This window comes from Diorhabda sublineata, chromosome 1 (assembly GCF_026230105.1).
Source record: "Diorhabda sublineata isolate icDioSubl1.1 chromosome 1, icDioSubl1.1, whole genome shotgun sequence".
Taxonomy (NCBI): domain Eukaryota; kingdom Metazoa; phylum Arthropoda; class Insecta; order Coleoptera; family Chrysomelidae; genus Diorhabda; species Diorhabda sublineata.
In genome coordinates this window covers 29,374,051-29,399,274 of record NC_079474.1, presented here as the reverse complement: position 1 = coordinate 29,399,274, position 25,224 = coordinate 29,374,051, and the positions used below count along the sequence as shown (strand labels likewise).

General features: G+C 32.2%; 2 protein-coding genes across 3 annotated transcripts; one reads left to right on the top strand and one right to left on the bottom strand.

Moving 5' to 3' along the window:
• The first annotated feature begins 408 nt into the window (after window positions 1-408).
• Window positions 409-11,182, top strand: LOC130444961 (UPF0605 protein CG18335-like). Its single transcript, XM_056780364.1, has 7 exons — window positions 409-661; window positions 915-1,053; window positions 3,198-3,288; window positions 3,389-3,564; window positions 5,242-5,404; window positions 8,955-9,192; window positions 11,048-11,182. Exons 1-7 carry the CDS (start codon window positions 621-623, stop codon window positions 11,115-11,117), a joined length of 918 nt encoding a protein of 305 aa, XP_056636342.1. The 5' UTR covers window positions 409-620; the 3' UTR covers window positions 11,118-11,182.
• Window positions 11,183-12,357: 1,175 nt separating this feature from the next.
• Window positions 12,358-24,625, bottom strand: LOC130448430 (kynurenine aminotransferase-like). Of its 2 annotated transcripts, none has more exons than XM_056785811.1 (8): window positions 24,523-24,625; window positions 24,320-24,470; window positions 23,591-23,824; window positions 21,304-21,550; window positions 17,429-17,595; window positions 15,798-15,984; window positions 15,195-15,358; window positions 12,358-12,549 (listed from the first exon to the last, which is right to left on the bottom strand). In XM_056785811.1, the coding sequence occupies exons 1-8, from the start codon at window positions 24,555-24,557 to the stop codon at window positions 12,463-12,465; spliced, it is 1,272 nt and encodes a 423-aa protein (XP_056641789.1). In that variant the 5' UTR covers window positions 24,558-24,625; the 3' UTR covers window positions 12,358-12,462. The 2 variants fall into 2 exon arrangements, with proteins under 2 accessions (XP_056641789.1, XP_056641798.1); XM_056785820.1 differs by having other exon boundaries at window positions 24,320-24,423; window positions 24,523-24,612.
• Window positions 24,626-25,224: the final 599 nt, after the last annotated feature.

Here is a 25,224-nt window from a genome sequence, read left to right as displayed (position 1 = left end):
ATAAAGTATATGTTCAATACAAATATTATAATATTTGCTACTCAAAAGCTAATTTTTTATATAGTAAATCGTATCATTTAAAATTATGAACTAAATTAAAAAATTAAATTTTTAGCTAAAACATGAATAATGCGCAATTTTCTCATTAATTTGTGATATACGATCTTTCTACTTCCCTATAGTACAGTTTTGTTCAATTTTTTGCATTCATTACGTTGACGACATTCCTTATTTCATCCCCACTTCTTATTGCAATATTTTCCTCAGCCAATATTATGTTTTTCAGGGTTTGTTTTAGAACAGCTACGAGGTGACTAAACTTACTTATATCAACATTTTTCTCCTCTTAATATCAAATACTCACTAACACCCCATAAACATCATTTTCAATACACTTTTTCGAAGATATTTTAATATGAAAACGAATTTAATTAGGTAGGAACTGAACTTCACGACTCTATTTACAGTTGTTACTACAGCAACTGTAACGTCATGAGAAATGTCGTCAACATGAATATAGATAGAGGTTATCTGGCTATGATTTAAATTATTACCCATATAGATAGAGGGAAGGGCACTTAAATATCAGGCGGGGATAAATTTCAGTTTTCTGATTAGAAATGGAACTAATTTCATCGCCAAATCCTCATTTTATACCAGGGTAAGTAGGTTGTTTAACGTGAAATAACTAAGCTCGTAACATAAGTTTTTAAGAATCCTATTCTTAGAAGAATTAATTGAATCACTTCAAAGGAAATATGTTTTTTGTTACTTCACCTAGTGAAAAATTTACTTTTACAGATTACTTCCTATATGCGAATTTTCTATATTCTTTGTATAAGTAAACGCAACTGAATTAGACCTTTATTAAATTATATATGTATCAAAATATATAATCCATTCGTTACCATCAGGTATACGGGATTTTGTCCACAATATAAATATCGTTTGGGTGACACTTATGGTACGACAACACATAAAGTGCTGCTGGATCCGACTGTACATCATGCCGAAAAGTTAGTGCTATCCGACAGAAGTGCTGATGATTATCATGTAAGTTTCTCAAGAACTGTTTGTAATTCTTATTATTAAGCTCTGACTTTCTGAGATCTCAGTGTCTTAACTTTTTGATTATGATTATAAGAATTCTTATTTCCATTTTTGTTTGTTGTTTCACTTCAATATCTTCCATTTTATATGCCTGGTAAATTTATCATAAACTTTCACGACTTCACGTAAATTAAGTTAGATTATGATATAATTTTTAAAACATTTGCTCTGTACGAGCTCTGTTTCGTGATTCCTATTCTAATTATATTCACGTCTTGTCAAGGCCGTAGCCAGAAAGAAACGTCGGAGGGAGTTTATTTCGGTGGAACAGAGAAAACAAAATTATTTAAAGGCCGCTTCACATAATGCAATACAACGTTTAAGAAATAGCATGCAAGTCTATGTAAACAGTAAAAGTAAACAAATTCCTAACTTCAAATTTTATCTAATATTTTGTACATAGTTTAACGATGAAAATAACGAAGCTATGTTTTACGAAAGTCAGCTCATCTGTTAAGCCAAAAGTAACTTTATTGCAACTTGTATGCAATAAAAATGGCACAAAGCCGATAATGTCAAAGATCTTGCATGAAATAATCAAAGGAACTCCATCTGCGAATGCTTTTGATCAAGAAATATTGCGTCTTGCATTACATTGCACGTTGTCTTGTATTATGTCAAGCGGCCTTAAGTAAAAGAAATAGTGTTTCTTATGATATATATTTATTAGGAAACCATTACAGAAATACTTACATCAACGAAATTTAGTCTTCTACCTTTCTTAGAAACAAACAAGTTACCTTCTCGGTGTGTATATCAGTTCAGCGATGGGTTGACTTTTAGTTCAGTCTTTTCTGGCTTGTGGAGTCTCTAAAATAAGATTTGAGGTGTTGAGAGAAGAAAAAGTCCTCTCATGAGTACATGTGGAAACTGGCAGTATCTTCAAGATCCTCATAAGTTTTTGTATATTTGGAAATATGGTCTGGTTGCATTCTAAGCGAATGTTGAACGATCTCATTCATATTCTTCTAGCCATTGGATACACCACAAGTCTACTTCAGCTTTCACAAAATCCTAATAAAAAATCTAGACGACAAGTTATTTTTTTTGATAATTGTACTTGATCTGCTCTTTACAAAATAGTAACGGATTTAGAGATGAGATGATAACGTGGCTCTGGAAACTTGATTGAAGCTGATTGGTGGTGTGACTTCATTTCCCGAAATTTTCATTTCTTCGTTATAAATAAGATACGTTCTAAATCTGCTGTTAAGTGGAGATTGGAGTGTTTTACAGAGTGTTAATGTATATGAGAACAATATTCCTAAGCAATATAAGTTTACGATAGGAATGGTCTTTGACGATGTCAGTGCTTTAGACTTCATAATTTCAAGACATAGTCCAACGAGTCTCGTACAATCCAGAAATGTTTTAATTTGGTTTGGAAGTTGTTTATATTCTACCCCAATTTTTAGTACAATTTCCGTATGACTTCGGAATAAGCTTCTATTCCACCTCATTTGATTGGTATTTCCTTTCTTTGAATATTTTTTCGGATCTGAAAGCATCTAGAAGTCCTGATCTGGGTTTTATTGCCTTTTATATTCTAAAATACAGGGTTCACAATTTGTTTTCATCATTTAAGACTGTACAACTTAAACTGTAGGAAATAATGAGTTCAAAATTTGGCAGCTGTTATTTGAAAAATGCTACTTCAAGGAAAATATATGTAAATGTGATTTGTGATCCTTGTTTCATCATACTATGGATTTATTGCTTGATATTAGATAATTGGAGAATTTTGAACAATGCTTCACAACATAATTGACAGCGCTTATCTTTGAAATCAACTCCTAGCTATCTTCATCTTTTTTTTTATTTTCTGTAAATCATCTCTAGCGTTATCTCTCAAGCATTTGTCTAGTTGAAATTTGGCTAGAATGGTTAAAGTGTCAAAACAATGATTCTGAATAATTCTTGATATAATAGTAGGACTCATGTTGAGTTTTTTTGTCATTTATTTGTATCAAGTCATGATAATTTTTCCTGATTCAGCCGAATTAATTTACATATAAACCTGGGACCTCTGGAATAATTTATCTATTATTAATTATCAAAAACATCCATCGATCGAACAAAAATTTCAGGCCTACAGTCCAGCAACAAGAGATATAGATATAGTAAACGAGAGGCATGGAGATACCATTTATAAACATCCTATGATACCTGGATATGAAGGTAATGTTAGGAAAAGAATAAACAAAATCAAACTATTTTTTTTTCAATATTTTTAAATTCATTTTCTCAGTTTGAGAATGTCATTTAATTTATCACACAGGATTTGTTCCAAGGGAACATGGCAAATTTGGACAAAGATTCACAATACAAGCACTGGAAGCATTGTCGGATTTTGAAAAAGCGCAAATGGCGCAACGAGAAGCTTTTAACCAAATAACGAAGTTGGGATATCTGCAAGATAATAGATGGGATCCAAAAACATTAGAAGAAAAAGAGGTGAGATAGGTTATTTTTTGAAAATTGGTTATGATCATTTCGACAACTCAAAAAATTTATCCTGAAAATTTTTATTCAATCAATAAAATAACTTGATTCTGAGGAAAAACTGAATTAAACAGAATCAGCAAAATTAAAAAGCGGTGTGTTAATATAAATAGTTGTAACGTAAGACCTTTAAAGTAATCCTAATATTTTGTTGAATCAGTATTTGCTTCTTCCTGTATGATTTCGCAAAATAAAGATAATTTATTGGAAGAAATAAAATGCCACCAAAAATATTTTTATGGAAGCAACTCGAATTCATATGGCCTAGCGAGGTTAAAAAGTTAACAAAGCAAATATGTAAAGCCAGAATTCGAACTCTGCAGATCATAAATTTACTAGCTCTGACGCCCTTAATATCTGTAGGGAAATGTTCGAAACAAATATTTTAACTAACGATAAGGTGTTGAGTTTATAACGGAGAGGTATGTAAAGCTCGAAACTTGAGTCAAAAAAAATCTCATAACTTTGAGACAGTGCAAATTATAGTTAATAGTTGGGTTAGCGGGCAGTTGGGACATATAGGCCGTCTGATAGTCCTGTTTAAAAATACCAAGGGCCGATGTCCTTCGAAAACTGATCACGCACCTGGGCTTAAATTTTTCAACGTCCCTAGGCAAACTGTGGGTGTTTAAGACTCGCATGTCTGAGTTCTTTACATTCATCGATGAAGTGATCTGCAGTTTCTTCCTTTTGAAGACGCCAAAGGTATTCCGGATGTCTGTGGCGTCTTAGATGACCATATTCGGTTAGTCAAATTTAACGAGTGTTTAAGTAAAGCAGGTGAATGCCAAAATAAGCAGAAGACTTGTGTATTATCGCTCGAGTAAAACTATTTCTCATATTAACTTCGAGCAGAATCAACAACAATCACTTCTGTTGGGATGGCAATTCAGCGCAACATTTTATTTGCTTTATCATCTATCGCTTCAATTATGTATTACACGTCTTGCGCTCACTAATAATATGTATTCCATTATTTATAAGAAGACTCAATTCAAAGGCCTCTAGTATTAAAATTTGCGGATAATCCCCTAGCCCTTAGTTTAATAGGTTGAAACGAATGTTCAAAGCTCAAAGCTTTGGTTGTTTATGTAATAATAATAGCTTACATATCAAATTTCAGCTTTCAGGACTTCAGGAAGTACTGTAAGAATCAGTGAGTCAACAACGAAATCGATTTTTTAGATACCAATAAAGTCTAAAGTACTATAAGTGTTGAAACTTTATTTACGTAATAAGTTTACTATTGGCATTACTTTACGAGTGTTCTTTTGATCTTTTGAAATCTAAACCGAAGTTATGGGGGTTCACATAAAAGATAAAATCCTAGTAGTGACCTTGTGCTTGGCGTTGTCCGTCTATCCTGACCTCAGATTATCCAATTATCCAAGATAACTATATCTACAGTTACATTGAGAGTTTTTGAACGATTATCAGTTATCTCTTAGACAATACAAAAATCGATCATTACATTATATACTTTTCTTTCAAGAATGAGTTGGAAAACGACTGTAGAGATGCATCATCTCCGCACATACCTAGACATTTGAATAACAATTTTTAGTAACAAATTGTTTTAAACGAAAATTTGACTGAAAATGATAGAAATAATGTTTGTTTTATCCTCAGCTTGCTCAAAGTCAATTCAAATTGCCGTTATTAGAAGTGAGACCAGAATGTGGTGGCCTTTTAAGAAATTTACCCGTAACCGAACCACCGCTAACTCCTCCGAGTCAATCTGTTAACCCCTATTTTGCGGATATCGATGATCCCGAGAAGTATCTCAAAACAGGTGCGATTATTATTATATTGAATGATAGTTGAGGAAAAATAATTTCTCTGTTTCTGTATTAATTGGACAATACGTTATTTTCGCACGCTTGTGTAAAAATGGACTCCATTCTTAACCGATTTTTGGTAATTTTCTGTAGTGGGCTGGTGCCCCTGTTTCATTTTGACAGGTCATGTGTGCAAGTGGTGTGAGGTTTCAATTTATGATACTATTTACAATGAATTATAATTAGTGAATGTAGTAAATTAATATGCACAAAACATACAAGTCTACAGTGAAGAAATTTTTTTGAAAAAACTTTAAATTCAAATAATAATTTGAAAGTCAACTGACAAACATGAATCAGTGCTATCAACCGACTATCTACATTACGGTTTGATTTCACTAATGTATATTTTTAACAATTTTTCCATAAATAAATAATGTTAGTACAAACCAAAACAGAAAAAATAGTATAAAACACTCGTAACAGAAGGCCAATCCAGCATTCGTTCCTTTAGTATTTGGAACTCTTGCTGGAATGAAAATCCCTCTGTTTCTATTTTAATATATTATTTATTCGGTTTTAACTATGAATCAAAAACACTGATCAATCTTATATGTGCTTATCTGATTGATCATGATGAATTTAGCAAACATAGCAGAAACAAAGTATCAAAATTTCCCTACAACTGAACTCTCACAATTTTTGCCAAAAAAGCCAAAAATGATATGTACAGTCGAATCTTGTTGTAACGATTCTTCTTTATCAATTAAATACTGATCGTTTTCGTTATCAACTTCTCATCGCACCTAATCATTTGTTGACAAAATGGCACCATTCCGTTTTGATTCAACAGATATTCACAAATAGAACTTGATCTATTAACTTTTTCGATGGTATCCAATCTTACGAAGATGGTATATAATGCTTTATAATCAAAGAAATTTAATTTTTACGTGGATTACAACACAAGAAAAGATCTCAATTTATTCCCAAATAGAAATGTTTATTTGTTAATAATTTAAATATAGTTAAAAAGCTTAAATTTTTGTATATTTTTCAAAATAGTTTCAATTTTTTTCTCCAAGGGTGCTGCAGTTTTTGTATTCTTGAGTCAAAGAAATCTCCTGTCAATCCGTTGAAGAAGAGGATTTAATTGTCGTTCGTGAACCTTTTGACACCTAAATGTTCTTTTAGCTTGTGGAAGAGATGATCAAGACCGAACTTGCCAGGGTTTGGTCATTATTTCACAATATTTATCTAGTTTATTGTCGTTCCAGATCGCATCAAATCGATTATAAGTACCCCTATACGATCCCAAAACACAGTCACCAAAATATTTCCTGTTAACTGCGTTTATTTGAATTTTTTTGGTAGCGGTGATTCAAAAGACGCCACTGACGATTGTTGTTTTGCTTCGGAACTGTAATGAAAAACCCACCTTTCATATCGAAAACTTACAAGAACAGGGAATGCATTGATCCTTGTATCTGTCAATGAACATTTCGGGGGACCCAACGAGCACTTACCGTTTCTGTTAAAGTTCTTTTTATTATGCCATGGGAAACTTCAGGACAATTTATCTTCGTGAACTTCCATGCAACCCTCAGCAAAAAACCAAATTACGGCTCGAGCCTCTTACTTGCCGACAGCGTCGATCAACACATCCATCTCTGCCGGCTGCACAAGCGAACTTTTGGTACTAACCTCGTATTTGTCTATATAAACCCACCTTCAATGTGAAGTTTTGTATCATATTAATTGAATATATTATGACACAATCCGTTATATAACGTAACAGTTACAATCTACACGTAACAATCCATCTCGAATATTATCAAAATATGTAACTAACTTCAGATATGGAATGTCATAGTGAATTTCAGAATTTTTTTCTAACAGAAATCAAATCGATATTTCTTTTCAAACATCAAATATGTATGATAGACTTTATAATTCTTTTCTGCAACAGCAACGGTATACTACAGGACCTGGTAAAAGTTAGTATTATTTCAAATTTCTGAACATGTCGAATATTTTCAATGGTACAAACTGTATCAGGTATAAGTAAATAGCTAAAACTTTTTTATAATTTACGCATTATCGGTTGAGATCGCCTAAAAACTAAAAGTAGTCGGTATTGTCGGCATTTTATTCTTTGCAGAAGTTCTTCCTTTATTGGAATTTTATAGGAATTTATCCTATCCTTTTCTATCCTTATTTTTATCTGTAAGTTGTTTCGGAATTTATTTCTTTGTTCTTTGTTCCCATCATAAAATAAATATGAAGAAGATGAAGATTGGCATTGGTTGGTTATATAGTTTGAAACATTTATCACCTTTCAACATTTGGTAGCTAGTGGAAAAATAATTAAAACGTATCATTATATTGTTTATTAAATATTCAAATTACCAGTGACTAACGTCTAAAAACTCTGGAAAGAAAAATTGGTTTTTGTAGAATTATTTTTTTTAATTATATGTCGTGCAATAAAACCACATTTATGAAAATGATCTTCACTGTTTAGCATGAACGTTCTGCTGTAAAATATAAATTACCTTTTACAAAACTATAACTCGGGTTCAGGTAGATCACCCACAAGCTGATTGAAGATAGTATCCTAACCCAGAACGATCACAATATCCAAACGTATCGTTCAATTTTTGATGGAAATGTCAAATTTAAAACATGATCTACAAAAACTTTTTATTACTTTTTTGTCCATTCAATCTTCCATATTCTTTATTTTCTAATAGATTCTAGACGTTAAATAATTGTTATTGGGTAATTATCAAAGATTTACATCCTCACATGGATTTTGTACTGAAGTTTAATACCAATCATATATTTATGGTGAAAAGTATAAAATTGCTTTCATCAATAAACCTGCTCATGAGAATTTGTGGAGAATAAATAATTTTTAATGTTCAAAAAACCATTTACAAATGAAACAACCCGTCTATTCACCTCCTGGTCTACCAGGGTAGAAAGGATCATCACATATGACTACGACCCGAACAACAATGAACGTGATCCGGGTTAGTTTCCGGACATTCAGAACATGATCGTATTCATCCGATCATAGTTTCCGAGTCCTAATGTGAAAATCTGAAACAATTCTATTTACAATGTTCATAATTGAATATACCTTAGAGGTATCAATAAATACATATAGGTAAAATTAGTACCTTGGAAATTAGTAACAGACGATAATTTTCCTGTACTAAATACAGCAATAGAGAATGAGTGTTGTTAAATCTAGTATTGCAAATTTTTATGATAATAATCAAAATAATCAAATTTTATCGAAATAATTACACTTTACATATTTCAGTGATATGAGCTGAGTCAAATGAGAAACTAATTGTTAGAATTTCAAATCTATGTCACTGAAAAAAATTATTATATTTCAAGATATAATGTGGATTATGATTAGTAAATAAAAATAGAAATAGAAAAAAATTTAATAGCAACAAATTTCTGACTATTCCAAAACAATTATATTCCATAGATTCCAAAATTAGAATATTGATATATTTTTCTCGTTGAAATCTTCTTCCGTTTTAGGATTTACTGGTCATGTTCCGTTTGGATATGCATCGTTTGGGAAAACAAACCAAGCTATGACAAATAGCGCTCTGTGTGATTTTACTGCAAATTATAGAAAAAGATTGAGTAATGAATGGGCGCCAGTTCAAATAGACCGACCTAACCCTCCGGTCCTAATACAACCTACGGAAATTTATCATAAACATATTGGACAGTTACCAAATTACGGTGGACACATTCCTGGAGCAATATTCAGGTAATGTATAGGACTCTTATTAATCCTGTGGAAGGATTAGATGTACAATCCTAGTTTGTTAAAAGTATATAGGTAAATAAAATATTCTTTTCCTATTTTAATTTTGTCCTGCGTCATTGTGCGACTGAAAAGAAGGGAGGGGAAGTTATATTCAAGTTGTGTATTTCAAAAGATAATTGCAGTAGCTAAACAAACTGTTCTTTTAGTTTAAACTATAATCAGAGCAGATTTGATGTAGATAAAAGTATCCAATAAGTAATCTGATCTAAAGTACGATAAATTTATCAAGATTTGTTATAAAGTACTTCAAATTCCTCGAGTTTTGTGAGAGGTCTGGATTTCTTCTGGGTTTTTCTACTATATTCAATCTCAATCTTGAAAAGTAGATATAATTGCTAAAGCTTTGCTCATAATACAAGAAGCAAAGGCAAAAAATTACCAGAAGTGGAGAAAATGTTGTAACATGCTGAAAATTGGCATACGATTTCTTAATAAGATGCGTTTGAGAGAAAAATTTTTATCGAAAAAGTAGTGGCGGAAGGTGATATGATTATGAGTTTAAAATGAAAAATTCCATTTTTTTTATTATGCTTTGAATTTAGAAACACTCAGAAACTTTTTTTTTCACAAAACGTGATCAAAAGCGAGAATGTAAGATTACAGCTACTGCGGGATTGCAGTAATAGGGGAAAACAAACTTTGGTAATTTTTGCCTCTAGACCTCTAGTTTACTTTTCAATCAATGGTTTCCGAAAACGCTACTGTAAAACTCGTTTTAAATAGGGAAGAGTAGGGAACTGAAAAAGGTGTCCAAAAGAATGACATTTATCTTGCGTCCCTTTAATGCTCTGAGGTAATCTCTTCATGGAAAAGAAAGATAATTTTATGTGAAATTTTGAAGAGAAGCCTTGGAAAGGCCATGATTTTTTAAATCCTAGCTGTATTACTTTCTTTATTATAATCACGCTATCAGAAAGTTTAGACCCTGAGCTTGAAACTGATACCTACACATTTCATGTGAAATACATATTTAAGTTTATTTTCTACTTTTACTGCGGAATTCCGAGAAATGTGTTCAAATCAAGAATAAAAATTCTTTTATCTCCGGCAAGTAAGAACTACGTATTTGGGCTTAGTATATTATGAACATCCCTGATAAGGATCTAGATGTCATTGGAATTTGTAAATATAACTTAACTAAGAATTCCATCTATTTTAAGAAATCACCCGGAAAACCACAAATAGGTTGGTTAAAAACGATGAAGAACCAGTACTACGGTGGCGTTTTCAAAAAGCTTTTATTGGAAAATGAGCTAGAGAGAAACACAATGTACTTTGATGCTGTTTTCAACAAAGTTATTGCATTTTTTTAATAGTGCAGCAGTTCTGTAGTGGCGTGAAAATAAGATGGCAATCTTATAGCCTGGTTTTCAATCACGTTTTGTTAATTTAATAAACCCTTTCTTTCCAAGTTATTCGGCAATAAAAGTATAAAAAGTCCATTTCCTTATTCAAAACTCCATTATCGGGTAAATAATATTTTTCTTCAAATACTTAATTTCACTCCAAAATCTTACCTTTACTATTATTCTTAATACCAGCAGATCCCCTCGTGAATGATTTTTCTTACCCACTACTTTGGTGTAGTCGCTCATCTGCACGTCGATGTGGATGATCAGCTCTTGAATTCTTCTCAATACCGTTTCTTTGATAATTTGAAGAATTTTATAGTTCATCTCTCGATAGGTTGCAATGACGGGATATATCAGGAATCATTGGAATGGTTTATTTGATTATAGTTTATATGGTGTTAAGTAGTAGCATGCACATTTTATTGTGAAAGTTTTTATTACAGATATGGAAAAACTTATGGAAACGATTCGAGAGATGCGAAAAGGTGGCTTAGAGGAGACTACTCTACATAAATTCATTGTGATATAAAGTTATGTAAAAAATTCTTTGAAGTTAAGTAAATTTATGTTTTTCGAAATATTGCTTTTTTATAGCTAGTATCTAGTGAGAAGCGAGAATCATTTATTGATAGAAATGTGTAAAGTAAATGATACCGAACTTATCGCTTGTGCCCAAAACATGCGCTTCCTCAATACTAAATCCCAAAATCTTCTGAATCAATTTTTGGATTGGTGCAATTCCCAAAAAACTTAAGCCATCTTTTTTACACATCCCAATGCGCAAAAATCAACCCCAAAACTTCCACTCGAGACTTTGGGGAGTGAAATCCGCAGAGAAGCCGTCTATCTGAGCAAACGTCTTCAACACCTTGCCTGAATGTCTTCTCAAAACACTCCTGAGCTGCGAGCAGTCCATTCTCAGTTACTGCCAATACAATTGTGGATTCAGCCTTAGCAACACCGTTCATGTCAATACCGACATAACCCCCATCTCTAGCCGCCTAAATAACCTCCAAGCCCGCTATGTGGTTCGTACTATCGAATTAACTAATTCCACTGCAAAAGAAATCCTTCTCATCCCCTTAGTAAAAAATATGCGGCTCCTCGGTTCAAAATCCAAGAAAAAACTCTACCTCAACTTCCTCGATAATTTTCCCATATCAATCAGCACCCACCTACACACTTCGTCGATCCCTTGTGTTGTGATTTCCCTACAGCCTAGTGAACCAGTTCTCCTACCAAATGACCGACGATAGGGAATAACGCAGCTGCTTCTGTACCTGCCCGCCCCCTTATAACATTAAAATAAACAAAAAAACACAAAACTTTCAAAAAACCAAATAAAAAATAAATAAAATTCCTCAAAATAAGAAACCAAACAAGGAAAAGCCGTTTTTGCTTACAATCTTCATTTTCGTTTTCTTCTGACCAATATCTACCTTAAGAAATAGTTAGGCAAACACAACCCCACGCAACCACCATAACCTCAGCCCTGCAGAGAAGCTATTCTTATATCAGGACCTACTCCAACAAACCTTCCTCACAAAAATGCACCAACGAATATCTGTCTCTCTCTAAGAAAATAATTTTATCGCCAGATTGGTTGTTAGAATGCAGTTGAATATAATGTGCTCTAATCAAGAAGTTTTCACCGAACGTGAATAATAATAAGGTAATTAGTGTCAGACAAATGATCTTTCACATATTTTCCTTTGGTATGAGGTGATAGGAATGGTTAATTATATTTCCTTCATTCTATTGGAAAAAAGTTTTAATTCCACCTATATAAAAAATAGTACAATGGTATATAATACAATTATTATCTTGCTTAAACTTTTGGAGGTGAATTCTGACAACTTTAGGTTGCTATGTTTTCTTTTAGCTCTTGTTCAACACTACCGAATCTCTTAAGAATGGATAAACAAGAATCCAACGTAGAAAGTTCCTTGAAATTAAAATACAATCATTAAATTAGATCTTTTTATTATCAAACGGATAAATTCTCCTTGTCAGCTGTTATAAAATGTATAAGGCAATAAGTTACTAAGATGAAGTTTCTGGAACCATCGATAATGCTAATACTAAACACACTGTGTTCTGCTACCACTAAACAAACACTTACAATTACAGTAACATGTGTTTCAATATATCTTTGGTTTCTGAAGATGATAACTTGGTTATCGAAACGCGCTACAGACAGTGTAATTGTGAAGATTCATATATTGATTGTAGTAAAAGCAGGATAATTTGTTAGTTTCTAGAAATATTACCTTTCTTTGGGCATGAATTGAAATTAGTATCTTAGGGTTGATATTAGTATCTAAATCCCAAAATAACCCAACTACATTAACCTCAGTTTTTAATTATTTTTCAATAGTTTTAAAGTTAAAACAGTTTGTAATTAAAAATATGCAAAAAAGTAGTTGTGGATGTACATCCTCTTCCATTTATACAAAAAGAAAAATCTTAGGCTTTGAATAAGTCTAATAACCTTACTTCCAAATCAGCGACGTGACGCCCGGAAATTCTCCAATTTTGGGGAGCCTACGTGTACTCGAACGATTAAGATGGCTATAAAAGTATCAGTTAGGACCGAAAATACAGCCCCGTTTTTAGTAATAGTAATGTAATGAACCAATTCTTTTCAAAATTAGTGAAAAGTATTTATTCATACTAGATTATCAGCTACTTTCAAAATGTTTCAAAATCAATCGAGCAGGCAAGAATAACGATTGTTTTGGTAAAAAGTTACGGTGATTTTAAAAGATCTTCTGATGAGGTAGCTTGTTGATAAATAACAAAATCTCTAAAATAATCTTTTGGAGGATTGTCGCATTTTCTTAAGAAGTGGATTAAACAAAAAATCTATATAACTTATATATAATCGAATTTACATATACCACATAGTGGTGTGTGGACCACGTTTACATTTATGTGCTAAATACAACTTTTGTCTATTCTTTTTTATTAAATGCTGTTATTTTTATTCCTCTCCATACTGTGCCTCTTTTCTCAAGTATATTACCATTTACTTTACCCCATATCGCTTTTTTGCCTTATTTTGCTTCCCATACTCTCTGTACTAATCTTGAATCTTGTTAATACCCCCTTCGACTTAATTGTCTTTGCTCAATGAATTGCATGAGTGACATGTTTTTCAAATTTCTTCTCTGCAGGTTGTGATGCTTTCTGTCTATTAATGTTTAACGTTTCACAGCAGTCAATATTAATCTATGGACTCCTTTCATTCAGTTTCGTGTTGCTTGAAACTTTTTTTCCATTAATCAAGCAGTAGTTCATACTTTTATATGCATGTAAGACGTTTTCAATTTTCTTAGCATTGATTGTATTTTCTATTTGTGTTTTTTGTGTTGCTAATCACCTTTTAACCCTATACCTTTCTATTTTTCAGTTTATTGTTTGAGTATCATAACTGCAGTCTTTTCTACATTCATTATCATATCAAGCTGCTTTGGTGTATTGTTCCAGATATCAAGTTTTTCTACAAATCTTGAATGTTTTCGGCAATAAGTAATATATAATCAGCATTAGCTCCCTCAGATATTTTCACTACTTGCAGGTTTTTCTATCCAACGTACACTTTCTTTTTGTTTATTGAGCTTATACTCAATATGTTGTCTAGAAATATGTTAAAAGGCAAGCCACTACCTTGCCTCATTACTTCTGTGGTTTCTGAAGTTTCTGAAATTAGGCTTTTACTAATAACATAGTTGACATTTCGCCTATAAAGTGTCATGATTACATCTATGTTTCTTCTTTCCAAATTTTACCATATTTTTGCTCTGGGTACTTTCTCAAAAGCTTTATCCATAGCGCTCTATAACTGAGCGCAACATGAAATTTCAGAAATATTTAGGTAATAAAATTCAATAAATTTATCGCTTACTATGTTATACGAGAGCCGTTTCTTATCAAACTCCGATAGACTATGAATAAAAGAAAAGTTCAAACAAAACAATAATTTTATCTCCAAAACATTAGTATACTTACGGTTACTTTTCGACATAATCACCGATGAGCTTTTCAATACCTTCTTCAGAGAAAGTTGCCGCTATTGTAATCCAACCGTTCAGTAACAATAGAGTACAGAACAGACCTTGGAACTTCTGGAAATTCCGTAGACAAAGCAGTAATGGTGAATCTGCGTTTTTCTTTAACCATTCTGTCAACTCGTTGAACCAGGTCGTTTGAAACGATATATTTTCGTCCTTGGCCCCCTTCATCATGCACATCATTCCGGCCATCTTTAAACTTACGACACCATTCAGTCACAACACCATTCACACACAACACCATCACTCACTATGTTTTCCCCATACACACAACTCATTTCTGCAACACTATGACCTTCAGCTTAGAAAACGAATCACACTTCTCAATTTACACTAGACGGGAGCGTCAATAATGGCGGAAACGTTTACGTGGCTGTAGCACAACGCCGACTGACACCTAAATGACAGCATAGCGTCTGCACAGTGCGATTGGAGGTTGAGAAAAAACGGCCTTCATAATTTTATTTGATTTAGATCAGTGCAAAAAGTTGTTCAGAAGCTATTGAGCATTACTCACCTTAACAAAACAAATTCTTATAAACGTTTCAAATTTTTTTTTATTATCTTTGGTGCAGGAAATTGTTAAAGGAAATACTTTTAATGAATGCTTTTTTACTAGTCGTTTGATAAACTTTTCGTCCAAAAATGTGTCTTGTTCCTCGGATAGATCAGTTCCAGCCACTAAAACAAGTCAAACTAATTTTCAGATGTCCGGAGTATCTGTTATATATATACGAGTATGAATTAAAAATAATTTCAATTCAAATTCTTTTATATCAATATTTGAACACTCAATTTTTTCACTATTTACTACTATGGTGAATCAGAAAACGAACTTATGAAATTTTAATGTAATGTAATGTAATAGTCTCAAATTCATGCGATATTAAAATCGAGTTTAATATACTATAAATTGAAGCCTAAAAAAACCGTCTTCAAAAAATTTAAGATGGTAATGATTCCATTGACGTTCACTAGATTTCAAACAAATTCATTATTGCCACACGATATCCCTCATTTAAATAGATCTCTATTGAAATATTAGTAACATTCGATAATAAAAAAAATACGTATTAACATATGAAGAATATATTATATAACTATACAAGTTAAGAATTACCATGTTTAGATATATCTATCATGACATACATTCCTCCTTCTGGAACAATTGGATTGAAATCGGTCCCATGTAAATTTTTAAGAAAATAATCACGCTTTTCTTTCAAATCTTCTCCAAAAAGTTCAAAATATGACTTACTATTCATCATCCTATCATATACTTCTTGAAAAATTTTTGCAAATGCCGCCTAAAATTAAATTGATTATAAATACCTCAAAATTAAAAAGAACACAATGCTCATTACCTAGTTTTTTACTTCTGACACTTTCAAATGTAATTAATTCATACGATTTAATCGCTTTTATTTTTCGAGGATCACATATAGAGTTCAAAGAACAAGAAGGGACCAAAGACTAATGGATTCAAGAACCCATTCCGAGAACCCCATCTACTATATTAACTATATATAATCTAGCGCTTGAAAGAGAGTTACAAGTATCAAGTTCAGTGAAACAATGACATTTATTCAATCAAAAATTTTCTCAGTTGCATTAAAAGTGATTACGATTTCTTTGAAAACGTTCTATTTTCGGCCATGTTTACCAAAACAATTTTTTTTCTAAGAAATCTACGAATGCTGTAATTACACCTATACAATACCACCACATTCTAGTCTTTGGTAACTTTTTGTATCGTCCACGTCGTCAATATCTGGTTTCAGTTGGTGCAGATAACGGTAACTGATCTGTAGAACGATATGATTTTAGGTGTGTTAATGAAAGGTATAACCAAGACTAATTAGAGAATTTGTCCAAGAAACTAGTTTCAATGTATCGCCGATGCCCACTACATTTACTAGATTCAAATTCCATTGAACATGTGTAGGATATGATAAAGAGGAGACTATCCAATTTGTACTTTGACTATGAGCAATTAATGTACAAAATCAAATTACCTTGGAACGATATGAAATAAGCAGACATCGATGGCCTTTTTTATAGATGGCCTAAACGTGTACAGGAGAGAAGTCATCTTTGAGAACGTCAACATTGTTAATTTTTTTCTATTTCTTGCAAAAAATCGGGATCGATAAATGATTCCTTCTGAGTACAATAATTCTGATGTCACTAAGAGTATTATCCACAAAAATTATTCTCTAGAATCCAACAATGTGATTATTTCGGTATCCTCCAACTTGTGTGTAGTTAAGGAGTTCTATTAGAGCAAGTGATGGAGTAAGAGTGAGTGTACAGTAAGTAATTTCTTTTTCCTTGTAAGATAGTTAATTCCCTCATCAATCTGATTTTTGAAGGGTTAGAGGAATGAATTCTCTTTCTTCTTGTGAGTGCGTTAGTGTGTAGTAAAATTCTCAGTATCTGTTATAATAAATATACAAATAAACAAATAGTTACGACATTATGCACATCTCTTAGAGTTAATCAAAGATTTTATAACAATTTCTTTCTCATTTATTTAAAAACGTTATGAATGCACTAGATCTTGACTCATACACACGTGTTTTGATAATTTTAAATTCACCTGGAAACTACAGCACAGCTGTACAGTAAATCAAACACAAAATAAACCGAAGCCTTGTTTTTCACTCATTGAAAAAAACAAAAAGGAGCATTGGAACCAAACTAAATGACCCTAACCATCCAATGTCGTGGATATAATAGAAAACATCTTACTTGTATTGGCGTGCAAGCAGAGAAAACTGTATACTGATGTAGAGTTTGTAATTTCTCAATCAAACGTTGATCTCCATATGCAAAACCAACCTGCCAACCAGTGACTCCAAACGATTTTTCACAAGCTCCTATAGTGACCGTCCTTTCGAACATATCGGGAAGTGTAGCTAAAACATAATTCGTAACAAAAACATTCATAAAAATAATAAAACTAGTTGAGCATGGTATGACCCAACAATACAATAATAATAATCAGTCGTTTGGTTTTACCTTTCCATGACGACTTTAAAGTCTAAAACTTCGTTTTCTGTTGTTTATTTGCATTCTGGCTCACTTACTTTATTGTATTAAAGACGTGGGTTAGCGCTTAGGAATTCAATATTTGAAGCTTCTTTCCTTTCTTTATGTTATTCTTTGTTTCCTTTGGTATACTTCCATCATATTCATGTACTTTGGTCCTTGTTACGATGGATATCTCTTTCGAGTACAGTCTCTCTCAGCAGTAGCTCTGATGCCTTGTAAAACTTCATATTGTCCCGCATCATTCTTTTAGTACACGTTGCCTTCCACCTAATTTGATCCAATGTGATGGATTGGAACTCTAGCTTAAAGCTGTTAATTGGCATTTGATAAATAATCATTGGGCAATACACTAAGTATCTTTCAAGCAGAAATATATGCAATTGAAGATGTGTCCAGTTCAACAAAGGAATTATCGCAATCAGGAGATTATCATCTTGTACAATAGACAAATGGTAATTAGAGTCATAAGATCCAAGATTGTTTGGAAATTCCCGTACAAGTTAAATAAATTAGGTGCGAAGACTGAAGTTACCCACCAATGCAATGTGTTTCGGGAGACTAGAAGGACTTGAACTCTTTTAAGGAAACTTCATACACCTGGAAGCGTATGAAATAGAAGATGAAAATGTCTGGTAGTTATAGTAATCCCATATACTGAGCTTTCTAAGAGAACTGGGATTAATTAATCAGATGTAAATACTGAGCATCCTCAGTCATTTCCACTGCAAGGAACAAGGGAAACTTCTGTTTTCATTTATAATGAAATCCACTTTTTAATGTGGTACACGCCAGTTCAATCCTTTTCTTTTTTAATTAATTTCTTTTTAGATCCACACTAGGTACTTGAGACTTTTTTATTTTGATATGGTCACTTTTCGGATCGTCTGCTTCTAGATTAATTTATAATTTAATCGTTTTATCGTTTTTATTGTCTCTTATCATAATTTAACTTATTATCAGCCAATTTTTTTTGATAGCGCTTAAAATTATTGTCTTTCATTATAAAGTATACAGATTGAGGAACGGAATCGAATATCTCCTCTTGTATCATTCGCCCTTCTCTTTATGCATATCTTATTTGGATTTATGAAATCGGAATGTATTAAATGATTCCTAAAAGACGATTCAAGTTGAATGAACAAAAAAATTCCACAGAAACTCCTTGTTGATGACTTCTACAGTGTTTTGAACGTTATCTTGAATGACCGAATGTTTAAAAGCATTTATCATACTTGTTTACAAATTCCCTATGAAGAATACATTGTTCGTTAATCATACTAATATTGAAAATCAAATTTTTCATTAATTATCTCCAGAATGTAATGTAATTATTCATTGCTAAGTGCTTGAATTTTTTTATTGGGAAATAAATATTGATATTTTGTTTGTACTACTATTGTGCATTTCGTCGTCTAATTGTGTGCATATATCTTTCATGATTTCACATTAGTAATTAATCGACATTTTACCAATAAATAAATTTAATTTAAAGAAAAACTAAACAAACGCTTTTAAAACACATCAAACTGAGAAGCTTGGGGTTGACGCATTAGCCCGCTCGGCTAACAAACGCAATTTAAGTGGTGGGATATACTAACAGTGATAAACCATAAAGGAAACTTACAAAACAAAAAAGCTCACAAACTCAGATACAAGTGAAGCTTATATAAGCTTGTTAAAAATATTCCTTATTCCTACTTATATCTTAGAACTCAACTTTTTTAAGCTGGTATCTTGCCGACTCTCCAAAATTGTTTCATGTTTAATAATTTCAAAGTAGTTTCAACGAATTATCTTTCAAGTAATTCCAAACTAATAAATTTATAACATGTTTTTAAATAGTTCCACTAACATCATGGTAAAAACAGTATAATGAAGATCTATTGTATAGTGAGCTTATCAACTTAAGAAAAATTGTATGTCTCAACATTTAATTTAGATATACCGACTTTACAATAATCAGCAATGGGTGAGTAATCAGATCTAAATTTGTACGACATAAAAGATAATACATAGTTGTCATTTTAAGTCATTTTAAGAAAATAAATAATTACCACATACATCAATGCACTTATGAAAATCGATCTGCGTGTGTGGCACCTAACAGTAATATTTTTTTCACTTAAAAATTATCATGTAAAATTGAATTAACTTCTGCGGATCCAACAGAAAGAGCCTCAATCCCTTTATAGGTACATGTTGGATCTTTTTCGATCGTACGTAACGTGACCGTGCGACAAAAACTGTGGTTCTTATCCCTGCCAACTTTTGATATTCTGGAGCCACGAAATTCTCTTTATGCTCAATCCCCTTCCTCCCTCTATCTTTTCTTCTATCAAGAGCCAAATGGTACGTCTGGCTCCACATTTTATCGTGCCAGCAATTTACATTCTCTTCCAATTCTCCTCAGAATGTCTTCGTAGGTTTTTCTTGCCTTCCATGGAACTCTCAAAATTCTTAGGTAGACCAGTAGATCCACAGCTCAAATACTCCCAATCTATTCATGGTGTTAACTTTTAGTGTCCATCCTTCCATACTTTTTGAATTTCAAGAATTAACTTTTTGCTTTTTCTATCCCGCACTTGATCTCCACGCCTGATGACCAGTCTTCACATAACCATGTTGCCAGATAGTGAAACTTTGTTACCCATTTAATCTCCTCGCTATATTGATTCCCATAAGTGGATTGTGTATTCCAACTATGTCCAGGAGCCTCTGGAGGTCATTCATGTTATCAGCTATCATCGACATATCGTATATAGTTGATCAAGGGCTTCTTCAAAAAATTTTTTCTACTAAAAATTAAACAGGAGTGGGATACACCTCCAACGATTTTCTGAGCCTTTGAAAGTTCCTTGTCAAATTGAACTATACCAGATTGATTCATTCATATTAGTTCTCAATACAGCGTATATTTTTCTGGGCTATGTCAAGACAAACCTTCATATACCATCTTATTTAGTTGTCTACATTAAAATATCACTAAAATTAGTAGGGTAGATGCTGGATTCGAACTCAAAGGGTCGCCCAAATTTTATTATTGGACATAGTAGTACTTGCGATATTGAAAAACATTTAACATCAGAAAAAGACAACTTTCCCCAATCATTGGCTGCTTCAAGCTTGTCAAAACACTAAGATTCAAATGTAGCTGCCGTCTAAAATGCGTGGGCGTATCACACGGTACAGGAAAATCACAGCTTTCGCTTAAATGATTGTGCTTCTAATTTAATCCAAGCAAGTTTTGAACTTGGACAACTTGTTCAAAATCTAAGGCTATTGTTGAAACGTGCATGTTACACCGATTTACCTGACACAATATTTCGATAAAAAATCATACCACTAGCTATTCTGTGATAGTAGCTACTCAGGTCTCACTATTTAAGGATCGGGTATTCAATAATGCAGTTATTGTAGTTTCGTAGCATCTTAAAATATACAGACAGTCCCTCGTATAATAAATAATCGCTATTGTTGAAATTAGCAATATAAAATAGAAATCAGTGAGGTAACGTTACAAATATTTTAACAAAAAAAAATCGTATTTAAAACCAAAGAACTAATGAACTCACCAATTCTAATATGTTTGCATGGTTTATACACCATATGCTCGTACACTTCATCGGCTATGCATATAACATCCCATTTTTTACATAAATCAGCAATAATAGTAAGTTCTTCATAGGTAAATACTTTTCCCGTAGGGTTGTGAGGAGTATTTACTATAACAACTTTGGTTTTTTCGTTAAATAATTGCGACAATTCTTCTTGATCAACTTTCCAATCAGCCGAAGTTTGATTTTTCGGATTAATGTTCATCTACGATTCATATCACATTACTTATGTAAAAATGAATTTGAAAAGAATACGATTACTTCGTAAATCATATCTAAATATTATGAACTTTATTGGAATAAATTTATACATAACCGAAATAGAGTTTTATGTATCTTTAAAGATTTATTTCATTGGTCACGAAGTCGCACAGCATGTAGCTTGTCGTAGTAGAAGCAAGGATCATGTGGCAGAATATTTTATACTCCAACAAGTTTATGTAAGCTTATTTGATCGATGATAATAGTCGCTTTCCAATTACAGAATTTGAGCCCCCAATCGAGCACATGGCTACGCAATGCTTCAGCCCATGTTCCAAATTGTCGATTTTTAAAAAAATATTCCAAACGTACTTAATGTTTTCGTTTAGCCTAAACTCTATCAATCTATTTGATGAAAATTGGTTGTATTGATTTTCACTTTAAAGAAGTTTTAACTTAAGACGTATTTTAATAAATATTCCATAATTTAAAAATATTTTTCATCTTCAATTAATGCTCAAATACATTTGGTTTGATGTTAGACCGTGAAAAATTGTCTGAAATTTAAATGGTGCGAATGGCTAGAGACAATAGCTGCTTTCCATTTACACCAAAACTCAGATTATTCTCATCTGTGATGTCGTAACTCAGTTCAATACACGTTCCTCATCAGTCTTACAAATGAGACTGAGTTTTTACCAGCAATCTGCATTAGCTTGAGAGCGTGTCCTTGTGAACTTGGCAGTAAGGTCCAGGACATCACGTTGTCAGATTTTGTCATCAAAATAAGCAAAATAAGCAGCACAATACTAAATTATTAAAAGCATTCATTGGTATATATTTTATTTTTGAGAATTTTTAACTCAAATTACGTTTTCCTCTTATTTAATGAGCAGTAACGTAATTATTTGAGTAGAAAGTACTTACATAATTGAGTGTCTCAGTTCATTTGAATGCAAATTTAAAGTAGCTAATACCGATAAATTTTCTTTAATATACAGAAAAAAAATATCATGTAGTGGTATATGTATAATTGTGATAAATAAGTTTGAATTTATTGTCTCTGTAACAAATATTTTTGATTTGAGAATCAATGACCAATTGTTTTTGTTATTATATGACAACTCCTAACTGACCTTGGACCCGTTTTTGCAAATGAAAAGCTTTTTTGTTTTCAACACCCAAGTTTTAAAATATTTATTCACTTTCTTTTCCGCACTCTGGTTTGAAGTTTGTTGAGAGTGATTTAATTGGATTTAAATTTTCAAAAACACCGCAAATTATTTTCAAACTTAAAACACTACTTTGTTTCTAATATTCAAACTTTAATCAAAATAATTAATTGAAATAAGCATTATAGTTTTCAAGTGATAATGAATAGTTTTTGCACAAATCAAACAATATCATAGGCTTAGAATTAATTTTACTTTAAAGCGATTTAAATTTATTTAACCCATGGATTTGAAGAGAAAATGTTCAAGAATTTATTTCAATACGATGTTTAATAAAAATAAGAATAAGTACTGAGATGATTTTCAAAAATTTTAAATTCATGCAAAGAACAGAAAGCTTAACATCAACTTTCTACGATGCAACTGTTTCGAAACAGTTTTGCTATCAAAATAAAACTTTTGAACGCACACGAATACGACTCGTAATCACTCGTAGACTGTTCGTAGCAGCACAAGAACTGTCTCAGTCAGATAGAACAGCTTCTCCCACAAATTTGTGGTGTAGTTCTTGATCGCTCATATTAAAGAAATAAAATAAATATTTGATAATCAAATGATCGACCGCGCAATCGAGATCAAGTACAACTAGCTTCATTCGAGTCACCTCGTGTGCGGCTCCTCGCTGTTAAACGTTGTCGAGGTTGCCAAACTGTTGCAAGATCAACTGGTTTACAAATATCGTGGGCGTTCGACCTAAGACTTACTTATGTCTGGAGTTTAAGGTTATATAGAGGTGAATTCAACATCCTCAAATTTCCCGAAAGTTATGAACAAGATATAAAAACAAAATTATTATTGAGTATCTATCTTACCCATTTCAATTTTGAATATTTGGGAAAACCTTGCGCCATTTTCACGAGGGTTTCAAACACCATGAAGAATGGTTCAAATATGATGACTTCATCACCAGGAGATACCAAACTAAGAACAGCACAAAACAGTGCTTCACTAGATCCAGCAGTTATCAATATTTCTTCTTTAGTTAAATTTTTGTTTAGCAGTTGTGAATACACCTTTGAGAAATTGTGCACAAGACTTGGATAACCCTATAAACGATTCAATTGTAGTCTCATTATTACAATTTCTTTGTCTTTTTCACGTATCATTTTAAACGGATTAATTAAAACAAAATCTCCAAAATTGATGAAGAGCCCAGATTTTTACTGATGTTTCTGTATTCACGAGATACAGAAACATCAGTAAAAATCTGGGGATAAAGGTTTTTGATTACAAGTTCAAAATAATCAATTATGTAAATGCAAATGGAAGCTTTGCTATTTTTAAAATAATCTTATCTAAAAATAAACAATATAATCGTACAAAATTGCATAATAAGATTTGTTGTTGGAGATGATCTTCGAAATCGATTATTTCAATGCCAAAATATCAAAATTTTTTTAGATATTAATTTTTTTTTAAATTCGCTCCTTTATATGGTGCACTAAGATAGAATGGCAGAAAATGTTTTAGTTATTAATAGAAATAGTGAAAACCAATCTCGTAAATTTTATAACACTTATGTTGAGGGTGAATAAACTTACATTTGGATCGGTATATTGATGCTCAAAAACACGATGGTTGTGAACAATTCCATTAAGAGCATTTTCAACAAATGATGCAGGCTTATAATCTGGACACCCCATAGCTACATCAGTAACGTTGTAATTTATGCATAATTCTCCATATTCCTTACTAACATATTATCAAAAATAATAAATTTCATATTAAAAAAACATATACTCACAGAAAATTTTTATCCATATTAATTTGAGAAAACATTATTGCACTTGAATACAATTTTGAACAAGAAGAGATATTGATAAGCTGATTACTTAGACATTACTAACGAGAAAGAGGTAGGGAGTTGGTTTGTTTACAACGTTTTGACATGAACGTAACAGAGCTTTATTATAGGAGGGCTCAAGATATTTATAACAGGAACAAATACGCTCTGGTGCGGGTTTACTTTTATTATTCCTCTTTTTTTTCAAGGTTTCACCAACAAACTACGTATCAATCAAATACTAACCTAAAACTTCATGTATCTTTTCATCCCTTGATTTTTGGTTCATTATTTTTGTACTTTATTCAAACATAATTCATTTGAATTGGAACCAAATGATAAATGACTGTTGAAAGTATAGAAAAAGTCTGTATGCTTGATGTGGCGTGACGTCTTACTGAAACTTTAGTACTGTCTTGCAGACACTTTTGAATCTTCTTTTCTCACTAATTTGAGTTTTTGAGCTGTTCATGCTGTTACAATCTTTCTTGAGAATCTTAGTGCAAGTTTTTCATTTCTAATAATGTTTTCACTCATCCCAACAGTCCGAATTTACTTTTTTCAACCAATCTTATATCAGTGTTTACTGCACTTAAGTGTTCTATCCCTTAAAAGGGTGGTTAAGCCCCATTCAATCTCATCTGTCTCATTTCCTTCTAGTGG